We start from the raw sequence: 14,448 nt of genomic DNA on the forward strand, positions 1-14,448 counted from the left end.
TGTGTAGACGTGTAGTAATATATATATATTTAGGTATCATGTAACATATTATAATTGTTACAGTATATATAATCAAATTGAATAGTTAAAAAATAAAATTAAAAAAATATCTCATGATTATAATTAGCGTAACATTACGATAAACTTTTTAATGTTAACTATTAAAAGAAAAACTGATTAATTTATAACTGAAACATAATTAAAAAATTTCTCAAGGCTCTTACCTATAGGATAAATATAAATTTAAACTATATGTACATTAGCTAATATACAAATATAATCATACCTCCATCTCCAAGCAATAACACGTGGTCTATACTTTCAGAAAAGTATTTGTTTGCATGACTTCCACTAAATATAAAGCTATCATGGTAACTGCCTGGTCATCTTACAACTATATCTAAAAATTCCATTGATGGTCCACAAACAGCCTAGTATACAGACATATAGTGGGTATAAAAAATAACTTTTTAATAAATAATTACTTATATTTTATCTATGATTGGGTTTAAAACCACTTTTTGATGCCTGATAACTAATTAATGCATACCTGAACATTTAAAGAAAAGTAGCCTTTTCTGTTTCTGAACACTTCTGAATCAGGACTTCCAGGATTTTGTATTTGTATGTGCGTACAATCTATGCATCCTCCAATTCTAGGCATCTTGTACATTTGGTAAAATTTAACTTTTATAATATTCCATTCATCTATATTTCTAGGGAAATGTACATGATTTTTTACATTACTTGCCAACATTTTAGATATATTTTTAATTATTCTTGACACAGTTCCTTGGTTAATTTCTCTTAAGTCACCATTTACAATCTTAAATTGAAATTAACAAAACTTATTTTACAAAAAATTGAATGGGACTTGAAATTAGCGTCTACTTGAAAGTTTGAAAATGCGTAAAACCGCAGTGTTGTTAGGAGTTGAAGAATAGGTGGGATAGGCAAACCACGATTATTATTGTGATGAATAGTTATTAATGGCATAATAATATCAATAACTATTTCTTTAGAGTACCTAAATTAAAAAATAATTAAAAATACATTCAATGTGTGTTTAATGTACCTACATTTGTTCAGTTGAATCTATTAAAAAGTATTTATTTCACTGTATAATTATTAAAATGTAAAATATTTACAGAAGTACAATAAATAGTCCTATAATAGATACTTACCTGTATCTTTTGTAAAATTGGAGATCAGAAAATAATTCTACAGGGTTTTCTTGATCCCTGATGTACCTTTTAGGTGCATTATCTTCATCGGCAAACTGCACAAAATCAATTAGTTCGAATATATCATCCATATTAACTATACTTTAGATAGGTATTGACAATTTAATAAAAATAAAAAAAACACGAATACACAGTAAAACAATAATTGTGAAAACAATTTTAACAAATTGATTACAATATTATTTTTATGTTCAAATGATTAAAAACTAGAGATGTTACGAACCATAATATTTAAGGTCGAACCGAACCCGAACCGAACTTTTCTTTAAATTAACGAACTCAAACAGATCCGAACCTACACACTTTTAATCGAACCCGAACCGAACCGAACTCTTCATATATTTTATCGAACTCGAACCGAACATTAAAAGTTAAATTGGATATTATTTTATTTAATATTTATTTATTTATTTATTTATTTATCATTTAGCCACCATACCTCAGAATTATTGAATAAATATTTTACTACTATTTACTTAAATACTTTAATACCTAGTTAATAATTATTATGCATGAGATTTTTAATTTTTAATTATTAATATGATGATAACTGATAAGAAAAATCGAAAAACATCAATATTTAAAACAAGCAAACATTAAACAACTAATATATATTAATCTATTAATTATTTAATAATAACTTATAATTTTAGCCGTTACTCCATCGACTTTTATTTTTATTTCTCTGGTTCGATTATCGAACGGAACTATTAGATATTTGGTTCGGTTCGATTATTTGGAATTTCCAGTTTGGTTCGAAAATCGAACAGTTCGTAACATCTCTATTAAAAATAAATCATAGCTTACGGGCCCGTTAAGGGTCCACCATTTAACTTTAAGAGAAACCTTAAGTGACAGTTATCCCATAAATATGACTGTGCGACAACAATATTTATCACAAATAAATGACATAGCAGGTGTTGAGTATATTTTCAATGTAGCCACAGCAATAATGCCTGAAGAAACTCAACAAATAATGATTGAACTAGCTCAATACCGTTCCAATGAAGGCCTTTGGAGTAATAATTTTGTTTGGTCTACTGAAATAAAAAATTTAAATCCTTTCACTTGGTGGAAGGGGATGGATATGTGGTAGTTCTTATTTAAACAAAATTTTAGTAGCAATTTTATCTCTGCCTCCATCTTCTGCTGCTACATAAAAGCCTTTCAGTACATTCTCATTAATACACACAAAAAAAAAAAATAAATAGATTAACAAATGAACGTGCAGCAAAATTACTTTATATTCATCAAATTAGAAATAATTTAAAAAAATCAAGTATTCCTAAAAATAAACCTTGCAAAGAGAGACATGTAAATACAATATGTCATGACACTAATAAAATCGACTATCAATCTACACCTGGACCAACTACACCTAGACCATCTACACCAGGACCATCAACATTCATGGCAACAAGTACACCAAAATCTAAAAATATGTTAAACTTAACTTCTAGTTCTTTTTCAGAATCTTCAGAAGAAGATTGGAATTCAAAAGATTTATTTGATGATTCAGATTCCACTCTATCCTCTAGATCAGACTGAGAAGAATTATATTAATATTTTTAATTTTGATTTTATACTAATTAATTATTTATTATTAATAAGATCTTTTTATAATTTTGTTACTCCGTGTATTTCACCATTTATCACACAATAACCAGATTGGTAAAATGTAATTATTTTATTTTAATTACTTTTTATTATTATTATTAAATTATAATTTTAACTAATTATAACTCGAGGAAAAGACAAATGAAATATGAAACTAAAAGACTAGAATTTAAATTGTTTTTTTGTTGTTGATGTTATAGTTACCTAATGAATCTGATTTGATTCATTTACAATTTATTGGTAGGTACATTTATAATATTTTTATTCATAATATAAAGTAATTTAAAATACATGAAAAGAAGTCAATAATAAGTAATAACACTATTAGGGACTTATATACTTATAAAATCATATATTAAATTTATAATACCATGAACACCACACTATCCAGTAAATAATAAAAATAAGCATTACAATAATTATAAGTTCATGGAAAAGTGGAAGTGAGGAGTTCCTAAGGGTGTTCCTATGGTGACATACAAAAATTATCAATATTTACCAAATTTACAGAATTTACGTAAATTTTACATCTCTAATAAAATGTAAATATAAATAAATATGTTTGTTGTTCAAAATATGACAAAAATAAACAACCATAATAATAAATAATAATCGACAGGAATAAGTATATGTTAATATAAATAAGATTTTCCACGAGTGATAACTAAACTATACTCCGTTCCACGAGAGAGTGCGACCAAAACGTGTTCATTTCTGCGTATCCCCACCACATCCGCGACAGGATGGCCTTCGGTCGGCATGTGTCGTTTGCCGTCGTATGATTGTCGAACGACGCTGTTACAATATACAGAGTGGTTACTGGTGTAATATTATTTATTATCATTACATGTTTGTTATTCCGTGTGGTTCAAGGTGTACAATTTTCAAATAGCATTTTTTTTGTTTTGAAATCGTGTTATTCAACTATTTATAATGGCTGATATTTCATCTGTAAAACGGAATCGTCCCGGAATGGTAAATGTTTATATTAAATAATATTTTACAAAAAAAATTGTTATAATTTTTTATGATGTCGGAAATCACCTATCGTACTTTCTTTTTACGATGATATTATTATTTGTTTCTTACATAAAACACATAATTTATCTATTAAATAGTATCAAAACAGTCTATAAAACAAACATATTTAAAATAAATTGTTTTATCCTAAATATTTATTGTATTACTAATTTTTCGTATTTTTTTTTTAGTTTGTTGGTTCACGTCAAAAAGAAATCATTATCAATTTTTACAAAAATTTAATGTTTGAACAACAGTCTAACCTAACCTAACCTATCTTTTTATTTAGGCAGTTTCACATAATTAATTTTAGGTAATATATCAATTGTATCTAAAGTGTTTAGACTACTGCCCCTTTTGAGGACAGATACTGTATAAGTGGGATTTTCATTATAATTTGATGATACATCAACAGTCTTTTTCCCTTTATAATAAATAAAAATCTTCTGTTCTGTAGTTTTTATAACATTAGGTTTCATGCATTTTTTACAGCCTTTTTTATATCGTATATAAAAAAATCTTTATTAAATACATGAACCGTAGCAAATTTTTTAAATATATCATAATACTGTTGAGGAGATAATAATATTTCTTTTTTACGTAAATACTTTTCAATGCGTCCGAAAACTTGATCGGGGGGCATGTAACTATGCCCCCTTACTGGAAATATATGATTTATGTTACTAAATATGGTGTTTTTATAATTTATATAGTACAACAGAGTTGCTACGACAAATTGGTTTTTATTTTGAGCAGAACATGAGTCTGAAAATAAGTTAAGCTCAGTTATAGGAATTGATTCTTTCTTTATTCGTTCTTGCAGTTTTTCTAAAAAATGAAGGAAAATAGAACACACCTCATTTGGACCACGAGCGCTTTCAGACTCAACCCATGTATATAAATGACAGTTCTCAGGGCTCTGTTCTGAATTAGAAAAATTAATACAAAATGTCAAGTTATACAACCATATCTGCCTACTGTAGAATGTGTCAGTCACTGATAGTTTTGGTATAGGTTGATTCTGCATCATATCAAATGATACATTCACAGAACCTGGTTTGACATTAAGCATTGTTTTAGAAAATATTTTAGAACAGATTTTATGGGATTGTAATTCATTATTCAATTCCATTTTCTTTTCAGTATCATCTTCTATTTGTATTCGTGCATTCATTTCAGAGCAAAATGAACATACATCCTGACGTGGATGGCCAAAACTTAAGTTAAAGTTATTAATGAAAACTTTATGAAATTTGCCTCGTGATGCTGTTAGTTTGTTATCAAGTATTCTTTTTTTATTAAATTTACTACCTATTACTGTAACTAGTATTTTAGTATTTTACCTCACTGTTGTTTATAATCATTTGACTAACTGTAGTACTGGGTTTATCATACTCAAGTTGTGAGTATACATTTTTCTAAAAGAATATTAATTAATAAGATGTTAAAGTAACTATATTAATAGTTGTATTATTAAAGTGATTATCCTATGTATATTAAATATAAGAGTACATTCAAAATTAATTACATAATGTAAATAATTTAATACTGTTGAAGTATACCAGATACACAGAAGCTAAAGGTAAATAATAATAAGATCGGATATATGTAATAATATAATAATAATATGTATAATTGATACGAATAACTATAGTGCTCCGAGGCGTAATATAAAACAACGACTAATCGTCCTACAGGCTACTACATAGAACGAATATGATGCTAGTAATACAAAATGCCTATTCAGCGTCTGCTGTACTACAGTGTGAATAATTTTACTTATAATCTACATACTATAGGGTGTGTTGTTTACATTCAACACTTCCCCTTAAACAATATACCCTAACTTAGAATTAATATATCTTATTCCCATCATCTCCCTGAGTTCCTGGAATCTTGGTCGTGGAGTTGGCTTAGTCAATATGTCAGCTAACTGCTCCTTGCTTGGCACATACTCCAGAGAAAACATCCCTTCACTGAACTTCTCACGAATGTAATGATAGCGAATATCGATGTGTTTTGTTCGCTTATGGTATTCTGGATTTTTCACTAGTTTGATGGCGCTTTGATTGTCTGCATACAAAACAGGTGTATCTCCCTGTGGCTCCAGAAGATCACTGATAAGTAGCGTCAACCAAGTGAGTTCCTGTATAGACTGGCTCAGCGCTATGTATTCTGCCTCAGTAGTCGAAAGTGCTACCGATTTTTGTCTTTGTGAACACCATGCTACGATTCCATCTCCCATCATGAAAATGAATCCTGATGTTGATCGTCTCGTTGTTGTGTCACCAGCATAGTCTGCGTCACTATATCCACGCAACTTTGGTGTTACACTAGAATCATAAATTAAACCATAATTAAATGTTCCCTTTAAATATTTAAATATACGTTTCACCGCATTCCAATGAATTGTCAGAGGCTTTTCTAGATAACGACTGACAAGATTTACTGCAAAAGTTATATCAGGCCTTGTTATTTGGCTTAGATACAACAAACTTCCAACTGCTTCTCTGTATGGAACTTCCCCTGCTTCCAATGATCCTGATAAATTTGGATCTAATGAGTGTTGTGGATCTGTGGGAATATGCAGGACTTTGGTTTCTTCCATATTGAACCTCTCTAAAATGCGCTTGCAATATGAAGATTGGTGTATGAAAATTGAACCATCAGGTCTCTGATCAATTTCAATACCCAAGAAATGATCAAGTTCACCTTCCTTCGTCTCGAAGTTGTCCTTTAGATACTTCACCATTATGTCCACCAGCTGGTTATTTGTTGCTGCGATTAGTCCATCGTCTACAAAAATAGCGACAATTAGTAATTGATTGTTTTTATTACTTACGAATAGACAAGGATCTGCTTTTGTTTCCTTTAGGTCAAAGTTCATCAGCATATTTTTGAACATTTTGTTCCAGCACCTGGGTACCTGTTTCAACCCATATAGGCTCCGTTGAAGTTTGCATACTAACTGTGTTCCATCTTCGTAACCTTTAGGCTGTTTTATATAAATGTCTTCTTCAAGATCTCCATATAAGAATGCTGTTTTAATGTCAAATTGTCTGAGTACTAATTTTCTGGCTGCTGCTATCGCAAGTATTACTCGAATAGAATCATATTTCACTACTGGGCTGAACGTTTCTTGAAAATCTATTCCATGAACTTGCGCACATCCCTTTATTACTAACCTTGCTTTGTACCGATCGACATCTCCGTTTGCTTTGTATTTAGTCTTGTATATCCAACCATTATTTATAGGTTTTTTATTTTGAGGCATGTCCACAAGTGTCCATGTTTTATTTTTATTCAATGACAACATTTCATCGTTCATTGCTGCCTTCCAATCATCTGAATTGTCACCTGTCATAGCGTCTTCGTATGTAACTGGATCATTACATGCTGAAAATAATGCATCTTTATACCTTATAGGTTTATTGAGTTTTCCTCTGTCTCTGAGTGTCATTCTTGTTTGCTCTTCAGCTCCTATTGGTATCTGTTCATCATCATCCAACTTTTCTTCGTCGTCGTTGTTGTCTTCCTCATCTCCAGCTTCACCTTCCGAATTTATTTCTTCCTCTTCTTCTTTATTTATGATTTTTACTTGTGTAGCTGTAGATGGACTTGTTGACTCTTTGAATATTACATCTCTGCTTATTGAAATTTCTCTTCCATCAATGCATATACGATATCCTTTGGTTTCTTCTGAGTATCCAACGTATACCTTTTCTACCCTTTTGATCTCATTTTCTTCGTTTTTCTTTTGGTATATGTGCATATACTTCGCTACCAAAAATTTTCAGATGATTTATATGTGGTGTTTTATTGAACCATAATTCATAAGGTGTTTTTCCTTCTCGATCTGTGTTACCTGTACGATTTATTGTATACACGACTGTATTCACTGCTTCTGCCCAAAGTGTCTTGGATAGATTTTTGCTATATAACATAGTTCTGGCCGCTTCTACAATTGTTCGCATTGATCTTTCCGCCTTTCCATTTTGCTGGGGTGTGTATGGTACACTCGTCTCATGTTTTATTCCAAATTTATCCAATAAGGCTTTTACTTCAGTATTTTTATATTCCAGACCACAATCACTTCTTAAAGTAATTACTGAAATATTTAACTGATTTTCGACTGTATTTAAAAATAGTTCAAATTTATTTTTAATTTCTGATTTTTGGCTCATAAAATACACATATGTATATTTAGAATAATCATCCTTGAATATAACAAAATACCGTTTACCTCCAAGTGAATTTTCCTCCATAGGGCCACAGACATCACTGTGAATTAATTGACCTGGTTTTGTAGTTTTTGTATTGCTCAGTGTAAATGGCTCTCTGTGTTGTTTACCATAAATGCAAGCTTCGCAGAAAAATTTGTTTTTCGTTTCTGTAAATGGAATCCGCATATGTTTCAAGTAGCTCCGAACATATTGGACATTCTGATGACTCAACATTTCATGCCACTGTAGTAATGTGAGAGTTTTAACTGCAATATTTGCTTGTTCAGCTTCTTGCACTGACTTTGTCTTCAGAGCCATTGAAAACATTTTATTCTCACGAACTCCAATAGCAACTATTTGATTATCCCTTTTAAATGTACATCCATCGCTGTCTGTCATCATTTTTATACCTTTGTCAAGGCACGCTCCATACGAAAACAAATTTACCTTAATATCAGGTACATGTAAAACGTTTGACAAATGACTGTCAACCCATTTATTACCGATTTTCGCTTGAACATTTATATTCCCTTTGCCAATTGCCATGATATGTTTGCCATCACCAATACGTACTGATAACTGAACTTCAAATGACTCATAGTTACTGAACCATTCTCTTCTGCTAGTCATGTGATCGCTAGCACCTGAATCCACATACCATTTTTCTGACTCACTGATTTTGATGTCCTTTGATTGTACACCAACCAACGCATTTCCTGAGTGGCTCTTATTTCTTTCTTTTTGTTATTTTAAGAAAATCCGGCATTCACGTCTCCAATGCCCTGGTTTTTTACAATGATTACACTTGCCTGGTTTTTTATCATTGTTCCATTGATTTTCAGAATTGCCAATTTTCGTACGTTTTTCTTTATTTGTTCCAAATGATTTCTTTGCCGAAAATGCACTACTACTTGCAGTATATCTCTCAGCATCATAACTTTGAGTTTGTCTTGTTTCCTCTACCATGAGTCTAGATCAGTCATGCCCAACCCGCGGCCCGCGGGCCACATGTGGCCCGCCAAGGTATTCCATGTGGCCCGTTACAAATTATTAAAATAAAACAAAATATTCCAAAAAATATTCCAATTATTACAAAATACGATTTTAATTAATTTATAAATAAAAAATACAATAATAAAAATAAAAATAAAAAGTATATAAAAATGTTTTTAATGTGAAATTTGAACTTGTGTTTCTTTGACTAATAATGAAAAATCTGGTTGGAATTTAGTTGTTCCAATCCTCAAAATTGAATGAAGGTGTTCATCCGTAAGTCGCGATCTATGAACTGATTTTGTTTGTTTCATCCGTGAAAATATTTGTTCACATATATACGTCGAGCCAAATACAGTTGCCATTTTCATCATAATGTCTCTCAAAGCAGGGAAATCTTCGTGTGAAAGCGTTGAATAAAATTTTAAAATATCATATTTTTTCATTGTTTGAAATTCATCATAGTAAAATGAATTTGTTTTTAACTCGATAAGTTCAAGTTGAAAAGAAGTATCGACATCAATTTCATCAATATTGAATGGATTTTCAAATAAACGCAACGATTTTTCATGTAATTTAACATCTGAAAATCGAGATGAAATATCGGTTTGCAATTTGTTTAACATACATACAAATCGATTTGTTGAACATAATGATTTTGTGTTATTCTTAAATATTTGGCAGTTCTCAAAATGACTGAAATCACTGCGCTCAATTTGATTAATAAATAATTTTAATTTTGCATCAAATGCTTTAATAGAATTATACATGTCAAATATGAATTTTCCAGGTCCTTGTAATTTAAGATTCAAAATATTTAAATGTGTTGTTACGTCTGTAAGAAAAGCTAAATCCCACAACCAATTATCATCTTTAAGTTCTAAAATTTGTTTTCCCTTGTCGATCATGAACATTTCAATTTCTTTTCGTAGATCAAAAAATCGTTTCAAAACCTTTCCTCTGCTTAGCCATCGAACGTGATTATGATACACCACGTCATTGTACCCAGCTTCTATTTCGAGAAGAAAACTTTGAAACTGTCTATGAGTAAGGCCATGAGACCTAATAAAATTAACCGCTTTTGTTACAACAGACATAACATGTTCGAGACCTATAACTTTTCCACAGAGAGCCTGCTGATGAATAATACAGTGAATATTAATAGGAGGTTCAGTATTTTTCAATTTTAAAAGTTTATTTACTCTACCAACAAAACCAATATTCTCTCCTCTCATATTTGGAGCGCCATCTGTTGTTATGCAACTTAGATTTCTCCAATCGAGCTTAAGATCTTGAAGACAAAGATCTACTTTTTCAAATATATCAGCCCCTGTTGTTCGATTATGCATACTTTGTAAAGAAGCCAACTCCTCTGTTATATTAAAATTAATATCAATGCCACGAATAATTATTAGCAGCTGGGCAGTATCGGTGATATCGGTACTCTCATCCAGTGCTAGCGAAAAATATTTGAAATCTCGTGCTTTGTTCTGTAGCTGTGTAAGTATGTTATTCCCTATATTTTCAACACGTCTGGTAATTGTGTTTCGTGATAAACTTATTTCCTTAAAAAGTTCTAATTTTTCAGGAATTATTTCTTCAACCACAGTTAAAATACATTTTTTTATAAAATCTCCCTCACTTAGAGGTTTAGTTTCACTAGCTATCAAATTCGCTACTTTATAGCTCGCTTGTACAACATTTGTTTTAGTTGAATTTTGTTTTTTAAATAAATTTGAAACATTTTGGGTGTGGATATCTTTTTGGAATGCTTCTAACTTAGTAACACGTAATTCTCCTAATTAAATAATATTACACGACATTAAGTTTTTGTATAACTTAATTATATTGAAAATAATAGCTTACCTTTTAAATTGCCGAATTTTGCTTCATGTTTTGTTTCATAATGTCGTTTGATATTAAATTCTTTAAAAACTGAAACCGTTTCACGACACACAAGGCAAACAGCTTTTCTATTAATTTCAATGAAAAAGTAACTTATTGACCATTTTTCGTTAAAAATTCGGTAATCATCATTGTATTTGCGCTTTTTTCTGTCGGACATTTTAAAATAGAAATTTTATGATTTAAAATCGATACCACCCGTGCACTATAAAGAGCGTACTGATCAAGTTAATGTGTACCTACAACGTGTACCTCAATTTGTAATCTGTGCTATAGTCAATAAAAAAGATAAGAAAATCAGTCCAACATGTACCTCCATATTATATTGCAACCTACGATGTGTAACTAAATTATATTAAGAATGAGATTATGAGTTCTTTTATATTTGGTGGCCCGCTCGATTACAAATGTTTACCAAAGTGGCCCGCCGAGGAAAAAAGGTTGGGCATCACTGGTCTAGATGACAAATTAGACAATGTTTTGTCCACATTTGGTATCGAATCCCACGCACTGTAGAAATGTTTATAATTTTCTGGCAAAGTCATTAGTATCTTGGTCATAAGCATTGAGTCGAATATTGGTTCACCTAACTCCTTTAATTTTCTACTAAGACTCTCCAATTTCGAAATATGAATCGCCATATTGTCATCTGGGTCTTTAACATAGCTGTAGAACTTTTGTTGAATCAACGTTACACTCGAGTCCGACTTTTGTTCATATACACTAAGCAACTTGTCCCACATTTCCTTAGCCGTGTCACAATTCATTATGTACTGCAGTGGTTGTTCATCCACTGACGTGACTATATACTTTTGAGCCTTGTTGTCCGCTTTTTTATATATTGAATAATCTACACCATACCTTTTTCTTGCATCTTCTTCAGTTTCTGAACTTGATTTTGTAAGAGCAGGTTTTTTCGATTTTCCGGTCACAACATCAAATATATCGGCTGCAGTCATTATGACTTTTATTTGGAATTTCCATGTTTCCCAATTGTCATTACCGGTTAGTTTATTAATTTTTATAGATTCGTTTTCCATAATAACAAATTATCTGTACAATGTCTGTACACTATAAATGTAATAATAACAAACACAATTGCTGCGCTTCACACGATCGATGCACTAACACTGCACTGCACTATACTTCGCGAATTATTATTGCTGTACACTGTCTGTACACAAACACGCGATTCGTAAATCAATAATTATTGTATCAAACATACACGACTTTATTATAATTACCTTACTATACTGGGCCCATAACCTGTTGAAGTACACCAGATACACAGAAGCTAAAGGTAAATAATAATAAGATCGGATATATGTAATAATATAATAATAATATGTATAATTGATACGAATAACTATAGTGCTCCGAGGCGTAATATAAAACAACGACTAATCGTCCTACAGGCTACTACATAGAACGAATATGATGCTAGTAATATAAAATGCCTATTCAGCGTCTGCTGTACTACAGTGTGAATAATTTTACTTATAATCTACATACTATAGGGTGTGTTGTTTACATTCAACAAATACAATATTAATATCTTAATAATATACCTCAGTGTTGTTTTTAACCATTTGACTAACTGTAGTAGTACTAGGTTTATCATACTCAAGTTGTCTGTATACATTTTTCTAAAAGAAAATATTAAGTGAAATGCTAAAATAAATATGAATACCTACATGAAGAAAAAAAACTGTATACTGGGTTTACATTATTTAAGCAAGACACATAGTTTGAGTAAGGTATCTCACTTAACAGGAACATTATATTACTTATAATTGTTATTGTATTTAGCTTATAGGTAAGTACTTACTTCTTGAGCAGCTTTTAACATTTTAATTGTTCTATTCATATTTTTAATAATAAAATAAAACTTAAAGCAAATAATATAATATGAAACAACAAAATATGAAATTAATTAACTGTATGTTGTGTAATCATGAAAATTTGATAATTAAACCATACTTGTAATCAGTTATCACATGTTACACATTAATACAATATTATATTGAATTGTTTTCTAATATTATAAAATTTTTATACTATCATAATAGATGAAATTACTTATTACAATCCCTTTAAATAATATTTAAAAAGCTCAAATTACTGTAGGTGATTGTTAAATTGTATTTAACATAGATAATGTAAATGGTAATATCACGTTTTGCACTGATAAGAAGTTAGTTCCTATACATATAGCATAGGCAATAACACGTTTTTGGCATAAACTTGGAAGTACCACATTTTGATATGGCTCAAAATGTGGCAATAACACATTATGCACTGAACAGCTGTTTTTAAATCGATTTTGCTCATAGAAATAATCGATATTGTTTAATTTTGATCGCAAATTCGAAATTACCGCATTTTTTCCATTCAGAATCGATGTCTAACTCGATTTTCAAATTTTTGGCAATACCCCCTTTCATAATTATTGTTGGACCAAATTGCAACAACATTTCACAGTATTTTGTTGTGGTAGGTGACACATTTTATGTTTTAAATTCTATTTTATCTTCAGTAGATTGTTGTTTCAAAATAATGCATGCATTAAATCTGCAGTATCCTGTCGAAAGTTTACCAATCTAGTCATTCATTCAAAAAGGTTTTTATAAAATTAAAACTTTGGGAAACAGAGTATGTGTGCGTAAATTGTTAAGTGATTTGGGAATTTAAACATTTATCAAGTGATAATTTTCTTAAAAGTTAATTTATATTTTATTTTCATATTTTGACCTTAAGTATTTGATAGGTTATTTTTAATTTTATTTAGTACCTATATGCTTAATATAATTTTAACATACCTAATTTGTTTTGTTTGTAAACAAAGTCTTTTAAGTATACAATTATTATGTAAGCATTTTACAATATGGCATCCAGACTATGATTTTTTTGAATATACTTGTTCTGAAAATGACTGCAATAGAACTTTTCACCTTATTAATTCGTTTAAAAAACATCTAGCCACTCATAAACATTATAACCCGTGTTCAAAAGTGAAATCACCAAGAGTACTTCTGGTGATAATTGTAGTTTTTCAGTTAACAATAACTGCAGCTCTAATGGGGCCCATACACATACATATTATGAATGTCAGTTTTTATGATTGTCACTCTTATGAATGACACTCGTTTAATAATTCTTCACTTTTAGGTTAAAGATAAAAACAAAGGACACCATCTAAATCTATCGTAGCCTATGCCTTAGTAATTGTACATCAAAATTTAAATTTAATTTAATTTTAAATTTAAATGTACATACAAAAAAAAATTTTAAAAATATTATAACTTTATATTAATACTTAATATAACAATATTGGACGGGCCGGGTACGGACAATAATAGGCCGTGATGCCCGGTCACCAGATACTTCGTACGCTGTATATTTATACTCACACACCGACCGACCTGTGTAGATTGTGTGTAAATAAG

At 30.3% G+C, this 14,448-nt stretch overlaps 2 protein-coding genes across 2 annotated transcripts in view; both read right to left on the reverse strand.

Moving 5' to 3' along the window:
- Positions 1 to 14,448, reverse strand: part of LOC149060012 (uncharacterized) — a 149,476-nt gene that overhangs the window by 72,633 nt on the left and 62,395 nt on the right. The window lies entirely within an intron of this gene.
- Positions 9,274 to 11,187, reverse strand: LOC149060014 (general transcription factor II-I repeat domain-containing protein 2-like). The gene is made up of 2 exons (XM_089218176.1): positions 10,964 to 11,187; positions 9,274 to 10,895 (listed from the first exon to the last, which is right to left on the reverse strand). The coding sequence occupies exons 1-2, from the start codon at positions 11,160 to 11,162 to the stop codon at positions 9,274 to 9,276; spliced, it is 1,821 nt and encodes a 606-aa protein (XP_089074302.1). The 5' UTR covers positions 11,163 to 11,187.

The sequence above is a fragment of the Diuraphis noxia genome, unplaced genomic scaffold (assembly GCF_037042655.1).
Source record: "Diuraphis noxia isolate RWA-SAM2 unplaced genomic scaffold, SU_Dnox_SAM2 contig0001, whole genome shotgun sequence".
In the NCBI taxonomy this organism is placed as follows: Eukaryota; Metazoa; Arthropoda; class Insecta; order Hemiptera; family Aphididae; genus Diuraphis; species Diuraphis noxia.

Coding starts and splice junctions, on each gene's coding strand:
- LOC149060014 (XM_089218176.1), bottom strand. CDS start 11,162: ATGTCCGACAGAAAAAAGCGCAAATACAATGATGATTACCGAATTTTT. Junction 10,896..10,963: donor AAAATTCGGCAATTTAAAAG/GTAAGCTATTAT, acceptor TTATTTAATTAG/GAGAATTACGTGTTACTAAG.